Source organism: Colossoma macropomum, unplaced genomic scaffold (assembly GCF_904425465.1).
Source record: "Colossoma macropomum unplaced genomic scaffold, Colossoma_macropomum, whole genome shotgun sequence".
Classification (NCBI taxonomy): domain Eukaryota; kingdom Metazoa; phylum Chordata; class Actinopteri; order Characiformes; family Serrasalmidae; genus Colossoma; species Colossoma macropomum.
The window spans coordinates 20430292-20451356 of NW_023494807.1; the positions used below are offsets into that span (position 1 = coordinate 20430292).

Consider the following 21065-nt stretch of genomic DNA (forward strand, 5'->3'; position numbering starts at 1 on the left):
ACTCCGTCAGTAAATGTTTGTGCAAAAAGTTTTTTGAACTCTTTCATGAATTCTTCAGTAAAAATATATCTGTAAATAAACCGTTCAATTCAGAGATGAGACAAAATGTTCAGAAAGAAAAAAAACAAAAAAAACAACAACAATGTTGGTAACATTTTACCACGTTTTCACAAGTGCCTGCCTTAAGGAAAGCCCTAGTGTTGGAAAATAAGAACAGGTTTTGTTAACCATTCTCTGTCTTAAGTACCCACCCCACAAAGACATACAGACAAAACAACCACACCAAGTGCAAATTTCACTTTATTTATTATTGTTATTACTAAAAAGTGAACATTTAAGTACTTGACTGAGGACATCAGTAGATAGTGTAGGGATGAATACACTAAGCCTGCACTCTGCCAAGATGCCTGGGTATTGCCGGGTCTTCCCAGAGGGAGGTATGCACGCCAAGGGTCATCAGGCCATTCCTACCTGCATGCAGGTTTGGGGAGAGGCCATCATTATTCTGGAAAAAGACCTCAGAGTACCCAGCTTTTCACAGAAATGCAGGGGGGTCAGGAAGACTGTTAGACAATGGGGACGGACGGTGGATCAGTCCAGACTAGTTACAGGTATTTTGGCAGATCCTTTTCAACGACCTGTATTTGATGAAAACAAATACAGGATTAAATTTACAAGAAAAGCAGCACCTGAAGAAAATGTAAAAATGTTCCTGTTTTCATATAAACTTCTAAAAATAAAAAAGTACAAAAAAGAGTTCTTTGGAGCAATGTCAGTGAAGAACCACATTTGGTTCACTAAAGAAGCTTTCAGTGGATGGTTCTTTAAAAAAAAATCCAGATTGGAGAGTGTAAATAAAATACCCTTTCTATCGCTGAAAAGAAGCTCCACAGAATGTAAATGTTCAAATATTAATTAAAAGGTTTATTCCTAGGACTGTACATCCAAGCCAAGAACCAAAATGGGACCTCTATTTTTAAGCATGTACAAGAAACATCTTCATTTCCGTATTTAGATAAGTAAACTTACACTTGGATCATCCATTGGTCCATACCTCTTCACGACCTGGCCCTCTTTGTCAATGAGAAACTACAAAATAAATAAAAAGAACAGAAATTTAGAGTTAATGAATGTGAATCATTCACATGCTTTTGACACTTAATGATTACTCTGATTTGTGCATTTTGAAAAGATTTACCTTGGTAAAGTTCCATTTGATGTTGCTAAAAACAGAGCATTAGAGAGAGAGAGAGAGAGAGAGAGAGAGAGAGAGAGAGAGAGAGAGAGAGAGAGAGAGAAAGAGAGAGAGAGAGACAGAGAAAGAAGAAAAAAATAAAAATAATAAAATAAAAAAATAAAAAAATAAAAAGAGAGAGAGAGAGAGAGAGAGAGAAGCAGTGTAAATCATTTCAGAAAAAAATGCAACACAGAGGTAGCAAACATTTGTTGGAAATTTACAATACAATACAAATGCAATAAAGCAGTCATACAGTACATTTTCATTTTCACTATTTATTTTTTTACCTCAGGTCAATTATGATGACAGTGTGAGTTTATGTACCAAAAAGTCTTGCTTCACTTTTTACATTTTCCAACCTCTCTGTTTCCAGTAAAGTTAAACAGGCTGTTTTTGTTAGAGTGCCTTTGAGATTTATATATAATCTCTGTTCTGATCGGCTGCTTCTGTATTGTGCCTCATTCAAAATGCAGACTCCTTACAACTTCAACATAAATGGGCGTAGCTGAACTGCTGTAGGCTGAATATGTGGATATAAAAGTAGTGGTTTTCATGACATCACAAAAACATGGAATTTAAAACATTGTTTTTGTAAATCATTTTCAATATATGGACTGCATAGGAAATGAATAGTACATTGAAACATACTCCATGAAACTGAACTTTTAAAAAATTGGTTTTCCATTATGTGAGCCCTTTGAGTTTTCCAGTCATCGAGAGGGATTCTATAACTAATGAAAGCAGAATTCATATAAAAATACAACTTACTTTCCCAGAGTGCCTTTCCCCTTTGGCTGTTCCTTCAACCACTTCCAGAGCGGGTGGGCACTATCCCCGTTCACGTCGATCTTACTGAAGAGGTCAAACTCTGCATTGTAACCTTTTGCAAACTCCTTAATCTCTGCCTCTGTACCAGGTTCCTAAAAGAAGATAACAACACAATGTGAGTCCATTTTATTTATGCAACAGCTGATCTATCTGATGGTAAAGGACTCTCTGGCACATACTAGAAATAGTACATTATCATCTGCAGCTTCAGTATGACAGAGATAGTACTATTTCTGTATGTAAGAGCTGTGCACATTCCAGCAAAAGTGATTTAAGGCATCATTAAGATTTTTATGGCTGCAGTTTAATGGTTTACTTATTTTGCATCACAGCTTTGGAAACCCCTTTTCTGCAAGTGGATAAAAGGTAGCAAGAAGAGATTATGATGCATTTTCTACCTCACTTTGACCTCCGACCTAATTACAGTGTACAGATAAGAGCAGACGAACTTGATTTGTATGTAGTAAACAGCTACTCCATGGGTTAATTCTCTAACCACTAAGCCAAGCCTTTGACTACTGTGCAATATCAATGGTGATTTTTAATTGAAAATCCTTTTAAAACCACTTGCATGTTGGAAAATTTACGCTCCTTTTTTCGCTTATTATGTTATCTATGGAAGCCCATTCCTGCCACTCAAAATAAAAAAAAATCCAGCACCTAATTATTACTTTTTTGCTATTAAGTGAATTGCTATACCATTATTTTGCGATACTAAGTCAAAAAATTTAAATACTATCTCATTATTGTGAGATACTAAGATGTTACTTTGAGATAACAGCCTCTCAGGATAATGAGATATTATCTCAGAATAATACGTCATTATTCTGGGAGGTTATGTCATTATTTTGAGATATCTCATTTTGAGCAGGACATAAGAGTAAGTAAGAAAGGAGAGTTCTCTGCCATACAGTAACTTTGCAGATTAATTCAAATTTGTTTTTATGTGTTCCCATCTATCCTAAAAATCCTTTTTACCTGTAGCATACAGTTGATTACTACCTACAACAACAACTCAGTCACTCACAACATACTTATGGAGGCCAATGGGCAGGTGCCTTCGCACATTTGTACATCCTTGTAACAGAAGCTGAAGCATCTGCCCATTGGCTTCATTTATAAATGTGATTTGAGTCAAAGTTTTGTTCTGATCATACAGTGAAATGCACCAAAATATTCTCTGTGGTAATCAAATCATATGCTACAGATGCAGCAGAGACAGATGAGTGTGAAAAATGATGAATGATTTAACAAAAGCTGGAACAGAGGGCTCCCAGAATGCCCGTAACATCCAAAATGGCATCAGAATGACTTTGACAAGGTTCAGTGTTTGTATTAGGTCTATACTTGGTCCATTTGGTTTATACTATACCTGCTTTCCAAACTGGTTGCAGGGGAAACCCAGGATGCGTAAACCTTTCTCAGTGTACGTGGCGTGCATGGCCGCAAACTGAGTGTAGTTTACAGGGGTTTTTCCTCATTTAGAGGCTACATTTGTGATGATGCAGACAAAGCCTCTGGAGATAGAGAGATCAAGAGCAATTAGGGGCAGGAGTGGACAATATGGCAAAAATATTATATCACGACACTGCACATTTTTATATAAGATATAAAGAATACTTTAATCACAACGTTACATTACATAAATAAGGATGTATCATCGTCAAATTACGTTTTGTTGATCTTCTAACTGAAAATAAGTTAACGCATCCTCTCCAGGGAACAAACAAAGCTATGGTATTTTACTGCAAATTTTAGTGTGCAACTTCTAACACATTGGAAAATAATAACACAAAGTATAAATATAAAAAAATTATTTTTCCCCCAATATTCTGCAATCAGCAAATAAACAGTACTTGTGCATTACAAAATGCAGAAGTGTGTTCTCTCTTCACATAGAAAAAAATCAACAAAACATTAACATTGTAGTTTACAGCAATGCAGTTTATCATATTGTATTGTATTGTTGTATGGTGACTAGCATGATGGCTGTCAAATCCAGCAGTGTCACTGCTATGTAAGCAATCAATTTCTTTAACATATCTTAAGCTCACTGCGCTTAATATACAGATTATGCTGTGAACTGTGAAGGGAGGGCAATATGGTGGTATATAATGTTCTGATAAATTCCATCATGATATTTTGAGTTTAATTTTTGGATTTATGGGTTTGGAGCTCATATACTATAACTGATATACTGTGGTGATCTTCTCTGCACCACACTGAAGATAATACTGCTAAAAGTTTTTTTTTTAAATGGGAAAAAAAAAGAATTCTTTCCTCACCTGTATTTTTCCAAAGACACCTCATTTCCATCAATGTCTTTTGCAGAGAACTCATAAATAGACTTAGCGCTTTTCCAGTCGTCGGCCTGCGCACACTGCAGTGAGGAAGGGAAAGGCAATCGGGGTAAAGATCACAAAGAACACACCAAAGACTCAAAATAAGAAACATCTATAGACCGAGAAAGAAAGTGAAGTGGCGTAATTGGTGACTCACTACTTCAGCTTTTTGCACAATCTGAAGAAAAAATAAGCTGCAGTTTCTAGTGTCAACACAGCAAAATCTCCACTGGTGGATTAACATTTACAGACCTCATTTGTGTCTATCTTGTCATAACAATGTACATGTTGACATGCACTCAAAACTAATACGACAAAGTGAGATATGGAAGTAGAATTGATTTGTATTAGCTCTTACATACAAGTGCTTGGCATACAACTGTCAAACAAATAGGTAATTGTAAATAAATATATATTTACTGTGTTTGAAGACAAGATCTTTTGATAATGCTAGAGCTAAGGCAAAGGGGCTTAATGTGGTTGTTGTGACAGATTAAGATAACCTGCATGGTTAAAGCTAAACAGATTTCACTGTAATCCATAATCTTGCCTAGTGAACAAACAACTGAGGAGGATCCTGAATAGTGAAGCCACACAACACTATTCAGACTGTCATATATGGTGGTAAATATTTTCAATTAGCATGATGTTCTGTATGTCATTTTGCCCAACCCTAAATTTGACTTTGCTTTACTAAAAATGTGTAGTCCAGCAAGTCAAATGGGCTGCATTTCCATTTCAAACACAACCTCCATCCTACTGCAGTTTTCAAATAAAGTATAGACTTAAATATAGACTAAATTCATTCCCTCAATAATTCAAGAGAGATTGATCACAACTTGACAAAACTACATTCCTCAGAGTGACATTACAGAATACTAAATGTTACATTAGGAAAAAGTGACAGCTCAGTGATGACATATGTCCAGTACACAAAATAATACAATTTATTTGCAAGCAATAATAAACTGTAAAGGGGAATTCCACCATTTTTTTTCCTAAAATTTCTGAATAATTCCGTGAGATGTAAACAGAGTCATTTAGAGTGGTTTGATGTGAAGCAGTTCACTGTAGAGAAACTTACAGACTGAACCTACATATGTCTGAGTTTTTCTATGTAATGTTAATGATGGTAAAATAGTCATAAATCTAAAAACATAACTTTTCTTTGGGGACTATTTTGCCTTACAACGCCCTGCATGTACCTCTCTGCTGTGAATGATTTAAAATAAATGGACTTAAATACATTATAAGCCACAACTTTATCACAAAACATAAAGACACCAGGCAGCATTCATAACCATTTCGTGTAATAACTGTGAGGCAGCTTTCAGAGGCATTCAACTCGTCAGACATCTAGTTCCTGTCACCACCACTGTGAGCAATTCTGACTCTGCAAGTTTCTCTAGAACGGAGCATTTTGCACCAAACCTATGAACAGCTTCGTATACATTCTAATCGTTTAATAATGTTTAATAATGTTTATGAAAAGTCGGTGGCGTTCCCCTTTAACCCTGTGAACTTGTTCCAAGAAAAGTAGCTGGCCGTTAGCTCAAATGAATCAACCAAAGAATGACTTCACCACTTGAGTTTACTAATTTTGAGAAATAATAACTAACCACAAAATTAATTACAGTGACACAGTGCGGTTTACTAGGCCACCATGAGCGTAAACAGTATTCGCCTTTAATTCTTTAGCTACCAGACCACACTTGGTTTATGGAATAAGCTTAGCTAGCGTTAAGTAGCTTCAGTGCTAAGCTAATAAACACTCAAACTGGACTTAACATGATAAACTGAGCCATGTAGCATCTTTAAACAAACACAGATATAATTACAGACAGGAAGCTACAATACTAAACAGACGAGGTCGTCAGGTACAGGAAAACAGTCAGCCTAGTCCCAGGAGAGCTCTGCTGACTGCGCAGGCTAGCTAAGCTAAGCTAACGCCCATGCTCATCCGCATCGGAATGAATTAACAGGAACACCAGCGAGCATTTCCACAACGAACACACCTCTCACACTCGACATGTCGTCCTTCCAGTCGTCCTTGCATTTTAAATCTAAACGTAAAGCGACAAAACGAGACTAAAACAGTATGTCAACATTCCGGTCTCTTACCATGGCTCTGGTTAAGCTTCTCCCCCCGAGCACCCCGAACAGCAGCGCTTGACGAACTAACCGCATTTTGATCGGATAAACCACCAAATAAGCTCCGCCTCTACTCTCCTTTTAAGCCAATGAAATCAGAGAACACGAGCTGGAAACTCCACCCACAACCGGAATAACCGTTCCATTCTGACCATAATACATAAATAAGATCGAGCTTTTAATCACTTAACAAAAGATAATAATACAGGATCTGGTATACATAGGAGTAATATAAGGTATGTGATATTCCTCCATCCCACTCAAGAATGTATGATCCCGCGTTAAATAACATTATTATGCTTTTAGACATACTTGGGAGGAGCTTGTACTAAGTAAGTTCATTGCATTAACATTGCATTAACAAACAAAGTGGGGTTTCAGTTAAACATGATTTCTTCTTTTACTTTAAACTCATCAAAATCTCCGTATCTTCCCTGAAATGTTTACCATTTTTCAATAATTGTATTTCCGTGATGTTTCCCCACCTCACTTTTGTATGAATGATTCCACAGTAAAACAAATCGTTTGTAGTATTTTTATTACAATTATAGCTGCTGTTATTTTGTATGATGATGCTACAGTAAAAACGATGTACAGTAATACTAGAGTAATTTCTACAGGACTCCTCCAAGAATCATAGTAGGTCAAATAAAGTTAAAGTCTCATTTTAAAAACATACACATTTGTCATCCTTGCAATGTCTTGCTTAATAACTTTAAAATTGATATTTCATCACGATGTTCTTTTGGCTGTTCTGCTTTAGAAACTATTACTCACTTATTTTGTACCTGCATTTTGTCCTGAGTTTTGGAAGGAGATTTCCTTAATGCTATTCATGTCTCTACACTTAATTATTTCTATAAATGAGATGATGTTCCTGAACTATGATACTAATTCAAGTAGTTTAAATGAGGTTATGAAACTATTAACTTTATTGGGTGAAATCAGACTCATGGCATTGCTTTCTAATTTAGGCTATTCTGCAATGACCTGCCATTTTTTATGATTCCTTATTACAAATACAACAGAACAAGAAAATCTAAAGAAACATCTCTTCGGTTAGATTAAATTATTAGAGCGCTGCATTGAGAAACATCATATCCATGTACATGAATTACATACCAGATATTATTATTATTATTATTATTATTATTATTATTGGGGGTTTTTGTATTTAACTGTGTTATTTATATGCGAAGGTATGTGTTGTTATTTCATTAGAATACGTTCGGTATGCTTAATTCTTTACCCCTGTATTTAATAGTTTAAATAAAATTTGAAATACAAAAAAAAAAAAAAAAAAACAGTCAAAATAAAAAGTCTAAGTATTTGTGCTTCCCGGTTTTCCTGCAGAGTTTCTTACAGTATTACTGTATTTTTTGCCTTGTGGGCCACCGCTGGCAGTTAAATAGACACCACTTTGGGCCCTAATGCGGCTCGTCAGATGACGTGATTTGGCCAGAGCCGGAAGTTGTTTTCCTGTAGCGTGTGTAGTTTGTTGAGTGGCCTCCATTGATCTCAAACAGATCATTCACTGATAAGAGATACAGATCATAATCATAATCATGGACGATGAAGAGGAGACTTACCGCCTGTGGAAGATCCGGAAGACGATAATGCAGGTGAGGCTGTGCTGACCGGAGCGCTGCTGACGCGCTCGGCGTGATGTGGATGTTCAGTTGTCTCGTTTCTCTTCGTGCTGAGTTCATCTCCTGCTTGTATTCTCTCAGCTGTGCCATGATCGGGGGTATCTAGTGACCCAGGATGAGCTGGATCAGACTCTGGATGAGTTTAAGAGCCAGTTTGGAGATAAACCGAGTGAGGGTCGCCCCCGGCGGACTGACCTCACCGTGCTGGTGGCTCACAACGACGATCCCACCGACCAGATGTTCGTCTTCTTTCCCGGTGAGCCGTGTAGTTTGTGCAGACCCAAAGAATTTCACACATTCTGCGTCGTTAAATGATAGATATGTAAACGAAGTCATTCAGAGTGTTTTGGTGTCAAAAGATCCGCTGACGGGAACCAGACGTCTGAAGTGTTTAATGCTTCTAAAAGCTACATCACAGTTTTACAGTAGAGTTAAGGTGAGTTTTTGACCAAAAACGTATTTTTTTTCAATTTATTAATGGCGGAGAGGAACATGCAGGGCTTTTGTGTCAAAGTAGAGCTCAAAAGAAAGTTTTTTTTAGATTTATAAATAATCTCACCATTATCGTAAACTATTACATATAATAATGATATAATAAATAATCTCTCTTACAGTTTAAAAATCAGTGGCATTGCCCTTCAACACTTAATTAGTTTTTTTATTGCGTTACTAACCGTTAATAACCGTTTATACAATAATGGAATAACAGTAGGATACATTAAAGCTCAACATTCACAGACTGAAGTCAATTTCTTTGAGCAACATCTACAGAGGAATAAAGAAAAGAAGAAGAAAGAAAAAAACAAAAATAATACCATTTGGGATTTAAATAAAACTGGAAAGCTTCAACACAGCACCACTATAATAACCCCATTCACAGAAATCACCTAGTTGTGTAAAGAAAAGTCTTCTGTAACCTTGTGATTACCTTAATGTAAAGAGGGAAGACCATTGGTCATTGTCACATACCCTCTTAAATTGAGTGTTTGAAGTGATAACTGCAAATTTGTTGTCAGAGTAGGTAATAAATACAGTGTTCATTTGTGTTTGGGGGACTTAGATGAACCCTATAGGTGTTAAATTTAACACTGATAATTTGCTATATAATATTGACATGCCCTGAAATGTAATATAACATAATGGTAGACAGGTGCCTAGTTTATCATGTTAATTACTTAAACCGTTATCACAATTATCATGTCAAAAAAGTTGAATACTGCTACATAAAATAAAGTGTGAGAGCTTCCAGTCATTTCCCCAACATGCACCAGCCTTGCATATCACTATGTAGATTGGCATTTAATTCTGAAACCTACATTTTACATGCAGTGTTGGCCTTTGTTTATCTGAATTCTGCTAGGACCCCTATGGGATTTGCAAAACTTGAAAAGGCAGTCTGCAGAAAGTTTTGAAAAGCTGTGGAAAGAGCAAGAATGCTAAACTGGTCATCTCCAGTTATGCCGTGTTCACACTAATGATTTTAGCCCTGATCTTCCACTCGGAGAAGGTATTTGGAGATTGCAGAAAAATCCACAGAACTATCATAAAACAATGTCTTAGACATCAGGCAACATTTTCAAAAACATTTCATGCAATAACTTTCTGTGATGGAGCTTTTGGAGGCGCACGTCTGGTTCCTTTCACTGCCACTGTGAACAATTCTGACTCAATAAGTTCCTCTAGAACAAAGCGTTTCACGCCAAACCACTCTGAGTGCTTTGTTTACATCTGAAGCATCTAATTATGTAGAAAATTTAAAAAATTGGTTGAGTTGCTCTTTAAGTAGAAAGAAAAAATGTTTTGAAAAGCTGTGGAATTTCTTTATGTGAAAAGATCAAGAATCCTGAACTGGTCATCTCTGCATTCACACTGCGTGATTTTAGCCCTGATTCTCCGCTCAAGGCAAATCAGCGTTCGCTTGGGACTTGCAAATCGGCTCTCGATCCCTGTGTGTGGATTGTTTAAAGACCCTGATCCGAGAAATTTGTTGGTGTCTCGCAGATACCCAAAAGACATCAAGCAGACCTCTCACTGGGTCCAAATACTGTAGTGTGAAAAGTGTTGTGACTGTCAGTGAGTGCGGCGACAAGCTACAGCCTGTGAGAGCGCAAAACACAGGGTGACGATTTACATCGCTCGCTTCTTGCTGACGTCCATTTCTGCCAGAAAAAAAATCCCTGTCTCACGTATCATATCATTCCCCGCGTCACTTATGTTTTCATGACAAAACATAGTTTGGAGATCAGACAGACTCACCTGGTGAAAGATCTTGTAATATGTGACTCCCTGTTGCTGATCAGTCATTTAGTATACAAACCACAAAGACTTCAAGATTCCTGATTACACTAGGCAGCAAGTTGTATTGTGTGGAGTTGAGTGGAAAGTCATGTTGTGTGTCCGTGGCTTTAGTGCCACTGTAAGGGAGACGTTTTTGGCTTGTTATGATGAATGAAATCTTCTTCAGAGCTGCTACGCTACATTATAGTGTGTTGTATTTATGCAGAGGAGCCCAAAGTGGGTATCAAGACCATAAAGATGTACTGCCAGCGGATGCAGGAGGAGAACATCACCCGCGCCATCATTGTGGTCCAGATGGGCATGACTCCTTCTGCCAAACAGGTAGGAAAAGCATGCACTTATTCATGGTTATCTCCAGGTTAACACCACCGTGCACTCATTCACTCTTCACTACTTAATGGGGAATTCCACCAATTTTTCTAAATCTTTGCATAATTCCGTCATTGCAATCTAAACAGTCCTTCAGAGAGGTCTGATGCAAAATGGTTCACTGTAGAGAAAGTTACAGACTCTGATTTCTTTACGGTGATGGTGATAGGAACCAGGGGTCATGACGTCTATGACACACATATAGCCATTTTATTTACTATCCAAAACCATTAGTGAACCTACACGTGTCTTCTGAGTTTTTATATGTAATGTTTATGATGTTAAATAGTGGAAAAACCTGAAAATATATTTTTCTGGGGGGACGATTTTTGCCCTGCTTTAAATGAATTAACAAAAAGTTGTAGCCAAAACTACCACAAAACTGTCATAAACCAGTGTCTCAGACATCAGGCAACATTTTCATAACCATTTCATGTAATAACGCTCTGTGGTGGAGCTTTTAGAAGTGGACGTCTAGTTCCTATCACCACTACTGTAAAGCGTTCTTGATAAGTTCCTCTAGAACAAAGCATTTCACACCAAACCACTCTGAATGACTTTGTTTACACCTTAACCATTGCATTTTGTAGAAATGTTGAGTTCCCATTTAAGCACAACAGTTCTCTATTTTTGTGTAAACATTTGTGTTTGTTCACTTAACTCAAGGTTTACATTTCCATTTATTACACTACTTTATTCAAGTTATAATAGGGCTCTTGTCTTTAAGGTTATAAATCCTTGTATATTCTAAGAGAACTTTGTATCACTTTGGCTTCCAATGTTTGCACAGTTTGTAAGACTTTGCCACATGGATGTGTAATTGTGAATATCCACACATTACATCTGCACCATGGCAACGTATCAAATGAGTTTGTATGAGCTTATACCTTTATTGACTGATATGAACCGATAACCAACGTCAGCCAGTCTAATTTTATATTTAACAATAATTTAAAGGGGAATCCCAGTTTTTATAGAATTTTTAAAATGTCTATAAAATTCAGTTGTAAAGATGTTAAACAGGTCATTCAGAGTGGTTTGATGTGAAGTGGTGCCTCATTTTTTTCTTAGTGTCCTGCGTGTATATTAAAAAAATACATTTTAAACCAAAATCTCTCTAATCTATCATAAGACAATGTCTCCGGTATCAGGCAGCATATTAGTAACCATTTCATGCATAACTTTTTGTGATGTAGTTTTTAGAGACATTAAATGCTTCAGAAGTCTGGAGTCAGTAAGTTTCTCTAGAATGAAGCATTTCACATCAAACCACTCAATGACTTGTTTTACATCATAACCATTGAATTATGCAGAAGTGGAGGTCAGTGGTTGTCAGTATTGGCCACTATTATCTTTCGGGTCCTAATTGAAAGTACAGTTATCTTTCACATACTATTTTACTTGAGTGTGTCTGTTGTTGTTTTTGTAGTCGTTGGTGGACATGGCACCCAAATATATCCTGGAGCAGTTTCTACAACAGGAGCTGCTTATCAACATCACAGAGCACGAGGTTAGATTATGTTTAAGTCTTTCGTTCCCAGTTGTTACTGAAGTGTTTTGCAAAAAGCACAAGTACAAAAATGACAGTTTGAGACTGAATAAAGAATAAATGCGTAAACTTAACCATGCAATGAATCGAATGATTATGTTTAGCATGGCAGAGAAGTGGTCTTTTGTAGATATGTTAAGCGTGTTTGACAGTCAGGATTAGTTCTGTAGTCTACAGAATTTATTTTTTTAATACATAAGTGATTCCACAATCCAGATCTTGTGAGTGTTTAGGTCTGAAGATGACCCCTGTTTGTAGCTATGAATTCATCATTGCTGTGTTTGACTTTTGCAGCTTGTTCCTGAGCACATTGTGATGACAAAGGAAGAAGTGGCCGAGCTGCTAGCAAGATAGTATCCTTACTAACGCTGATACGATACAAGACAGGCTGGAACTTCATTAGTCTTTAAAATATAGGAACCAAACAGGAGTTAACTGGAAATGAAATGTTAGTGTGAAGAACTTTTTTAAAGTTCAGAGAACCTTTACATAATGTCAGGTGTCGTTCCAAATAAAGGTTTTTCTTAGAACTGTACATCCAAGTGAAGAACCATTCAGAAACCTTTATTAAAACATGGCTTTTACCTGTTAGAATTAAGCTTTCACTGATCGTTATTTTCTGATGCTGAGCTTCAGTGCCAGTTTCAGTTTTTTCCACAGTGTTATAATAGCAAATATAGATACACAGTCAGGACGACTGTGGCCTGATTTATGAGCTGTGAACATTTGCATTGTTTCTTTGAGTGGACTTTTCTTGACTGTTGTCAGTAAGCTGAAGGAGAGCCAGTTACCCAGGATTCAAGCTGGAGATCCAGTGGCTCGATATTTTGGAATCAAACGAGGACAGGTAACAATAGAACACCAGACAAACACACTTCTTCATTAAAATGGTGAAGTGTGCAGCCACATAAGGCTTCACAATATATTGCTCATTAATTGTTAGCAAAATATTGGTCTTTGTGATGCTGATATTGCAGAAGGCTCAATGTATACAAATGAACTTTTAACATTTTTTGTGTGCTGTTAATATTCTGACCAATCACAGATGTTGCATGTTAGTGTTTATATGAATTAAGATTTTCGTGTGATCAGAAGAATATCAGTCAAAAATAATGCAGCACAATATTTAATCTGTATAAGTCACAGTATGGTATCTGCAGCCCTGTCAGCACATCTGAGATTGTTTATTTATTTCTCTCTGTAATCAGGTGGTGAAGATCATCAGGCCCAGTGAAACTGCAGGTCGATATATCACATACCGACTTGTACAGTAGGGCCACTGTGGTAAGTTTGAGTCCTTTATAATACTCAATGATTATTTTACAATATAACATGAAGCTACTTCTAGGTATACTAGAACTCTAATCACTTAACTTATACTGGTAGTCAGTACTGTGTTGTAAAATCTGGTTCATTATATTACTGGATCTTTTTTATTTCTCTCAGGTTATCTGTCGGGAATGTGGATAGTGCTTGTTTTGGAACATACTTGAAGTGTTGCATGAACCAACATGCTTTTGGAGTCAAGACAGATGGCAGTGCCTGTGTGACATTTTTTTTTTCTTCATTTTTAAAATGTAGTAATGTTTTTATTCATCTCTTTAACCTCTTTATATTTGTGAAAACTGTTCAATTAAACTTGTTTTTCTGACAGACAGGCCTTAATCTTTCAGCCTCAGTTCACATAATCCGCAACATGGTTTGGTACAGGCAGATACACACCTCCACCAGCTTTAATACTTTGGATGTAGATGGCAAATGAGGCCCTAGTTTATTACAAATGACATAAAATGTATGATGTACAGTTGTATGTAAAAGTTTTGGCCAGATTTTGATTTTTTTTTTATTTTTTTTTTATCTCTGCCGCAAACAAAAAAAATGGAAAAATATAGTAATCGTGGCATGTGCAGAAGTTTGGACCCCATCTGTTTGTTAAGTCTCAGAACTTCACTTAACTCGTTGAGTTTTAATTCGCTCATTCGGGCTGGTTAGGCAGGAATTCATTAGGAAGAGTAAAAATTCTCTGACTCTTCCAATATTGTGCTAACACTCAACGATTGGCTCCTCTAAGCAGTTGGCTAGTGATTTGAAAATGAAGCTTACTGATGCCTACAAAGCAGAGGAACACTATAACAAGATATCAAAGAGCTTCCAGCTCACAATTTCCACTGTCTGTAGAAGAAGAGATCTAGAAGACCAAGAAAACTCATAATCTGCATGGAAAAGTCATCAGAAGGAAACTGTACCTGTGACCTCATCACAAAAGGCAGTGTCTGAAGCACGCAAACACATCTAGAAAAGCCAAAGGCATTTTGAAAACAAGTGCTCTGGACTGATGATGTAAAAACAGAACTCTTTGGTCACAATCACCAAAGGCATGTTTGGAGGTAAAAAAAAAAAAGGAGCAGCATTTGAAGAAAAGAATACTTTGCCAACTGTTGAAGGTGGAGCAGGATCTACTATGGGGTTGCGTGGCAGCTGGTGGCACAGGAAACACTGCACAGGTGGATGGAGGAATGGATTCCACTAAAAATAAGTAAATTCTGGAGGTAAATGTGACAATCAAGAAACTAAAACCCTAAAAGAGGCTGGCGTCTGCACAGGGGTGCCCAGCTGGTTCTGGAGATCTATCACCCTGCAGTGTTGAGCTCCAGCCCTACTCTAACACACAATCCAGGTAATGAAGACCGTCGGGAGCATCTCAATATTAGAGCCTGTTGAGTTGGATCTGAACTCTCCAGGACCAGAACTGAGCACCCGTGCTTTTGCACATTCCACTGTTTTTGTTTTCTTCTATTTTTTTAAGTACATTAATTATAAAGTAACCGGATAAACATTTGCATTCAACATCTTATTTTTAAAGGAGTTATTTTTTTTAGAGTTAAGGAGTTAAAAGGGGACAATTAAATAGACAAACAAAACAAGCTAACATCAGTATATTTTTAGACCCAAATGAGTGAGTTAACAAGTGCTACTGTAATTACATATTGAAAACTGCAGAACATTTTGCAATGCTAGGTGAAAATGTCTGTAATAACCACATCAGGTTAAAAACAAAGAATTTAATTCTGAACAGTACTTTAGAGAGTATAGCTGAGCATCAGGGCAATACCTTTGTTGCTCTGATCTCAATATATAATATTATTTTTATATAGAAACCTGGGTTTCCAGTTTACGTTGATACAGCAGACATGAGGAGAATGAAACGAATAGAATTCAGTGCCAAGTGCCTACAGAACACCTTGGGTTTAACATAACATTACAAATTAGAGACAGTAACAGATCCGACCACTGCCTAAATATATGTACAGTAAAAACACACAATATTTAAAAAAGAAACATAAAATATGATTTAAATATACTGTATGTAAATTGTTGAAGGGAAACCTCTCTAAATACGTATGCTGTGATGTTCTGTATAATAATCTGAAAATCTGCTTAGAGGTCTGAGTAGTCAATATAGGTATTAGATGTAGCGCACTGACCAGCAGTAAGCTAATACCGCAAATACAAACGTATAGTATATCATACACATTTGTTCCCCAGTTAAGACCAAAATAATTTTCTTGTCATTTATAGAAAAATCATATGTGCCAAAAATACCAGTATCTTCCAACCAATGTCTTGCTGAAGTCAAGCAGATGAATTAAAAGTTAAAAAAAGACGTTGGCAGGTAATAAAATACTGAAATCCAACAATAGATGGTATAAACTATAACTTAGTACAAAAAGGAAAAAACAAAATGTAATAATGTAGACTGATCTTGAGATGTACAGCACTGTAGTTTAAGTATCAGTAGTGAAAAAGTTTATAAACCTATTCAAATAATCCTGCTGTACTTTAACCTGTGTGCTCTATCAGTAAAAATATTCAAATATCAAAATATTTGCCCTATGACCATCAAAGATGTTCCAGAATTTGCTCGTGGTACAATAAGTCCATAGAGAATGCAATTCAGATTACTGAAATATTGTCCTATGGTCATTATAGAATATTAAACATCACAAAACATCTCTTTGGAAATATGCCTGAAAGAACGTTCAGATATTGAGGATACATCTAAAAACAAACAAAAACAACAAAAAGAAATTAGTCGAGTCCTCCTGCGGACTATCCATTTTTTACACTTTTTATACTTACACCATCAGAAATATTACCATGGTAGTATTGCAGATTTCAACTGATCAAGTTTTGTTAATATTTCCCATTTCTAGTTCTCTAATAGTCTGAAAGCTACTCAGAATCTGCTGGTTCAGAGTCAGGTGTGCTGACAGGCTGCTCTGGGATGGTTTCTGGTACGATGGTGCTGAGGTCCAGGCTGACTCTGGGACTCAGCTGGTCGTCCTCTGTGCTGGTCTCACTCTCCTGGCTAACCAGAGGTGGGCGCTGTTTGCTCACTTTGCCCAACTCCTCAGCCTCGGAGTCGGAGTCCAGAGAGCGCTCTCGAGAGCCAGACGAACCCAGAGAGTTACCTGCACAAGTACAGAGCCAGTAATCAGGTAAACTGTGCTTATGAATTATGACCTTGTGCAAGATGTCATATGGTAAGTTCTTTTACTATCTCACCACAGTCCTGCTCTGTGATCAGTCTGCTCTGCTCCTCCTCACCTTCTTGAGCTCCATCAGGACTTTCCTACAAAAAAATGTTATTCACATCAACTTAATCTACTTAAGATAAGCAGTCTTGTACCACTTTTACCCTATTTAGTTTAAAGCATTGGTTCAGCCAATTTGTTGGCATTGTGCAAACTGTAGGCCTAATTCATTACACATTTGTCTCAAATCGTGATGACTTACCTTTTTTGACAGTGTAGGACATACTGTTATTTACAGAAGTGGACAAAAGTACAGAACATAGTCCAGTTTTGTCATTTTTATACAAAACAGTACATCATATAGACACCATATAAACAAACCTGATGATGATTTACACGTGCAGTTTGCATGACGATAACTGGTGACTATAAGATTCCATTACTTGGTAATAGAATTAGCCTCATAGCTCCAGCTCTAAATTAAAGAAGCAAACTTGCAAATTTTATTTTTTTTGCTGAACCAACTTTAACTGCTCACAGTGCATATTGTCACTGTCAGAACAAAACTTTGTTCTCCATTTTCTCCAAATTTAACACTGTTTTCCGCTCACCTGGCCCTGGCACATGAAGGTCAGAGAGGATGAGGAGAGTGGACGAGAGTCAGAGGAGATGAAGATGTGCTGCTGGAAGATGATGAGGGCCTCCACGATGCGGGCCTGGTGCGGGTAGTCTACCAGAGAGGAGAGTGAGATGGTGGCACCTGTGGGTCTGGGTCGCATCAGCGTTGGCCCAAACACGATACCCAGATTACTGGTGCTCATCTTATTGTCCTGCTCCAGCTGAGCCACTCTGAGACAGAAACACCACAGAGATTAGTTATCTGATATTAAAGCCATGACTCAGTGAAAAATCTAATTTACATTTACCCTAAATGTATTTAATCAGCCAGGACCTGTTTGGTTTCTGAAGTTTGCTTCTTTAGTTTAGCACTGGAGCTACAAGGCTGATGAGGCTAACATGTAGTAGACAGGTTATACAGATAGCGTCATGCAAACTGCATGTCTAAATCATCATACACTACATCAAACTGCATCAAGTTGTCTTTGAAACTTCTCCATAATTAAATAATTAAGATGTAAACTAAGTCATTCAGAGTGGTTGGTGCGAAAAGTTCTGTTCTGGAGAAATTTACTAAGTCAGAAAACTTCACAGTGGGGCTGATGGAAACTCGACGTCTGAGACATTTAATGCCTCTAAAAGCTTATCACAGAAAGTTGCTACATGAAATGGTAGTGAATATGCTGCCAATATCTGAGGCATTGTTTTATGATAGTTTTGAGATTGGACCTAAAACATATTTTTAAAATTCATTCATGGTGGAGAGGAACATGCACTGCATTGTGAGACAAAAAACAGACACCCCACCACCCCCCCCCCACCCCCCCCGCCAAAAAAAAAGGCTTAAAAAAAAATTGTAGGTTCATTGATCATTTTGGATAATACATAAAATGTCTATATTTGCGTCGTAGGCATTACATACCCCTTAACAGTGAAGTGGACATGGGAAAACACAATTTGAGTTGAGTATTAATCTTTGTCAAATAACAGAACGAAATAAAGCGCAGTTCAGTAAAAGTTGTGGTTGTAGTACTTTGTCATCTTTAATTTGGCCAAGAAACTGTAATTAATCTAGTAAGAAAGAACAGAATTGCAAATGCCACACTTTACTGTCTGAGAGTTTGTTGCTGCTTAGCTTCGCCCTTTGCCTTCTTCTCTGAAGCCAATTTACCTGAGACCGTTTAAAATGGCCTGTTCCGCCTGATGAATGAAAGCTGAGACGGTTTTACTCATGTGTTCTTCTCAAGACCAAAGTCGTTTTTCAGTCTGAAACCTGACTCTGTGGTGTGAGGATGTCCTAAAATGTACAGCGTACCACAGAGGCAGCTTTTTGTACAGGCATGACAGCTGTCTGCAATACCGAGTGTTTAGTCAGCACAGCCACATTTCTAGAAGAGTCTCATCTATGTTTGGTAGAATAAATGTGGTATTAATGTATGTTCATGTGTGGGAATACTGCTGTCTTGCTATGGTTAGACAAAAATATATATATTTTTTTAAATAATTTTTAGCCTGCACTGGAGCCGGTTGATGCAGTAACTCGGTTAACCATTACCAAGCACGGGCCAGTGTTCTTTAAGTACTGACGATATCCATGATATGCTCAGAAAAGAATATAATTTATCATGACAACAAAATTTATCACAATAATGATAAATATTGTCATACTGCCTACATCAGTCCCAGACACTGAATAACATACTGTGGTCTATAAAGATGGACAAACGTAGAAAGAAAATACACTATGTGTTATGTTTTTCCTTCTGACACCAAACATGCCTTGGCGGATCAACTCCATTTTGTGTAAGGTAAATTGTGTAAATTTGATTTTTTTTTTCCAAGCTATCACTTTAACCAGTCTGCAATGTGTATACGGTGACCTGACTGTAGTACAAATGAGTCAGAGCCTGGAAACTACATTATTGCCTCCTGAATACAGTATTTAGTATAGCATATAGTGTGTAGTACAGTGAAATTAAGAGCCTTAGTCACATGTACGGTATTTGGCAGGAGATCTTAGCCAGAGCAACTTACAATTTAATCTTGTTACAGAGGAAGACAAATGTAATGTTAGGAGTCTTGCCCAGGGACTATTATTGCTATAGCGAGTGGTACCTGCCAAGATGCATGGAAGACAGCAGTGTTACCCATTACGCTATACCGCTGCCAGTAGACACTGTATCTACCATATTGCAGACCCATATGATAGATAGATCAGATTTTACCTTACTTTTTAGCCCTTAGGTATGTATCTCACCTGCGCAGGTGCCGCGCAATGTATTTCAGTGTGGAGGTGTTGGTGGGTGGAAGATCCTTAAGCAGGTCTCTGAGTTTCTCCACCAGAGTGATCACCTTTGGGTCAGTTTGTGGCCCCAGGTCCTCCAGCTCCGGGCCTTTAGCCCCTTCTCCTCTCTCTGGACTTATAGAGTGAAGGCTCTCCTTAGCCAGCCCCATGAGATCGTTATACATACGGAATGGCATGATGGGCTCGGGGAGCTGAAGAGAAGGAGTAAAGGCAGTGAATGTTACTGAGGACTTTAGTGATCCTTTGAAAGTGGGGCAGAATTATTCCAGTGCAGTCTCTATTAGACTAATGTACTTTCTTCTCCATAAGATGTCATCCCTTGTACGTCCCCCACTTTGTGTACATTTCTTCTCACCTGTCGCAGGTAGAGTTTAAGCACGTTGCTGATGTCGTGAGGAGAAGCCTGAGAAAGCTCCACCAGCTCTTTACCATTCTCAAATGCCTGACACAGCTTCTCCACTCGAGTCTTCACTCCATTTACACGGTATATTCCCTGAAGGAGCACACACACACACACACACACACACCGATACACACAAACACAAATACAAATCAGCAGCTCTGTGTAAACAAGGATAAAATAAATTCTAAAAGATAAGCAAAAAAAAAATCTGGAAATCGGATAATATAACGCTTCATAATTACATTATAACACATTCTGAACATTCATTGCATGTAACACAATTCCATTTCTATATTTTCAAAAGGGAAGAGAAAAAAGGTAAAAAAAAAATACAACCAGCATCCCTGATTGCTTCAGCTATCCTCATACAACAACCTCCTCCTCTTTGTTGTTACTCACCTTCATCCTGAGTGCTCTCCTCTCGATCTCCTGGATGCACTTCTTGATGATGAAGGGCACTCCCTCTGAGTTGCCCTGCAGCACCTGGGCAAAGTCTCGGCCGAACAGCTGCAGTCGGCCCTGCAGCTTTTTGTGACCACACTGGATTGCCAGGGATTCCAGACACTTCTTATGACAGGCCAGGAAACACTGCACACCACAAAATGCATGCTAAGATATTAGGATCTGCTGACATACACATTATACCCAAGCATACTAAATTGAAAAATACTCAAAAAAGACCAGGTAAGTCCAACTGAGACACGTAATAGCTCTTTTATGTACAAAACCGCCATGACTGTATATTTGAACTCAGCTTGCATTTCAGGTTATTTGTTCTTTA

At 37.6% G+C, this 21065-nt stretch overlaps 3 protein-coding genes across 3 annotated transcripts in view; 1 reads left to right on the plus strand and 2 right to left on the minus strand.

Annotated features, from left to right (window-relative positions):
* Positions 1-408: 408 nt before the first annotated feature.
* gpx4b (glutathione peroxidase 4b) lies at positions 409-6631 on the minus strand. The gene is made up of 7 exons (XM_036556599.1): positions 6529-6631; positions 4351-4445; positions 3438-3582; positions 2006-2157; positions 1199-1223; positions 1030-1089; positions 409-638 (listed from the first exon to the last, which is right to left on the minus strand). Exons 1-7 carry the CDS (start codon positions 6592-6594, stop codon positions 606-608), a joined length of 576 nt encoding a protein of 191 aa, XP_036412492.1. The 5' UTR covers positions 6595-6631; the 3' UTR covers positions 409-605.
* Positions 6632-7994: 1363 nt separating this feature from the next.
* On the plus strand, positions 7995-14078 carry polr2ea (RNA polymerase II, I and III subunit E, a). Its single transcript, XM_036556722.1, has 8 exons — positions 7995-8180; positions 8289-8463; positions 10711-10826; positions 12304-12384; positions 12718-12776; positions 13192-13270; positions 13632-13707; positions 13870-14078. Exons 1-7 carry the CDS (start codon positions 8124-8126, stop codon positions 13695-13697), a joined length of 633 nt encoding a protein of 210 aa, XP_036412615.1. The 5' UTR covers positions 7995-8123; the 3' UTR covers positions 13698-13707; positions 13870-14078.
* Positions 14079-14345: 267 nt separating this feature from the next.
* arhgap45a (Rho GTPase activating protein 45a) overlaps positions 14346-21065 on the minus strand; it is a 46667-nt gene continuing 39947 nt past the window's right edge. Inside the window, 6 exon segments of the mRNA XM_036556359.1 lie at positions 14346-16895; positions 16990-17056; positions 17570-17807; positions 19834-20072; positions 20237-20374; positions 20684-20872. Coding sequence (XP_036412252.1) covers positions 16657-16895; positions 16990-17056; positions 17570-17807; positions 19834-20072; positions 20237-20374; positions 20684-20872 — 1110 coding nt within the window. The 3' untranslated portion in view covers positions 14346-16656.

Excerpts from the sequence above, each read along its gene's own strand:
- polr2ea (XM_036556722.1), top strand. The coding sequence starts at position 8,124 with ATGGACGATGAAGAGGAGACTTACCGCCTGTGGAAGATCCGGAAGACG. Across the intron at positions 8,181-8,288 it reads TCCGGAAGACGATAATGCAG|CTGTGCCATGATCGGGGGTA; the intron begins GTGAGGCTGTGC and ends GTATTCTCTCAG. Across the intron at positions 12,385-12,717 it reads TCAACATCACAGAGCACGAG|CTTGTTCCTGAGCACATTGT; the intron begins GTTAGATTATGT and ends TGACTTTTGCAG.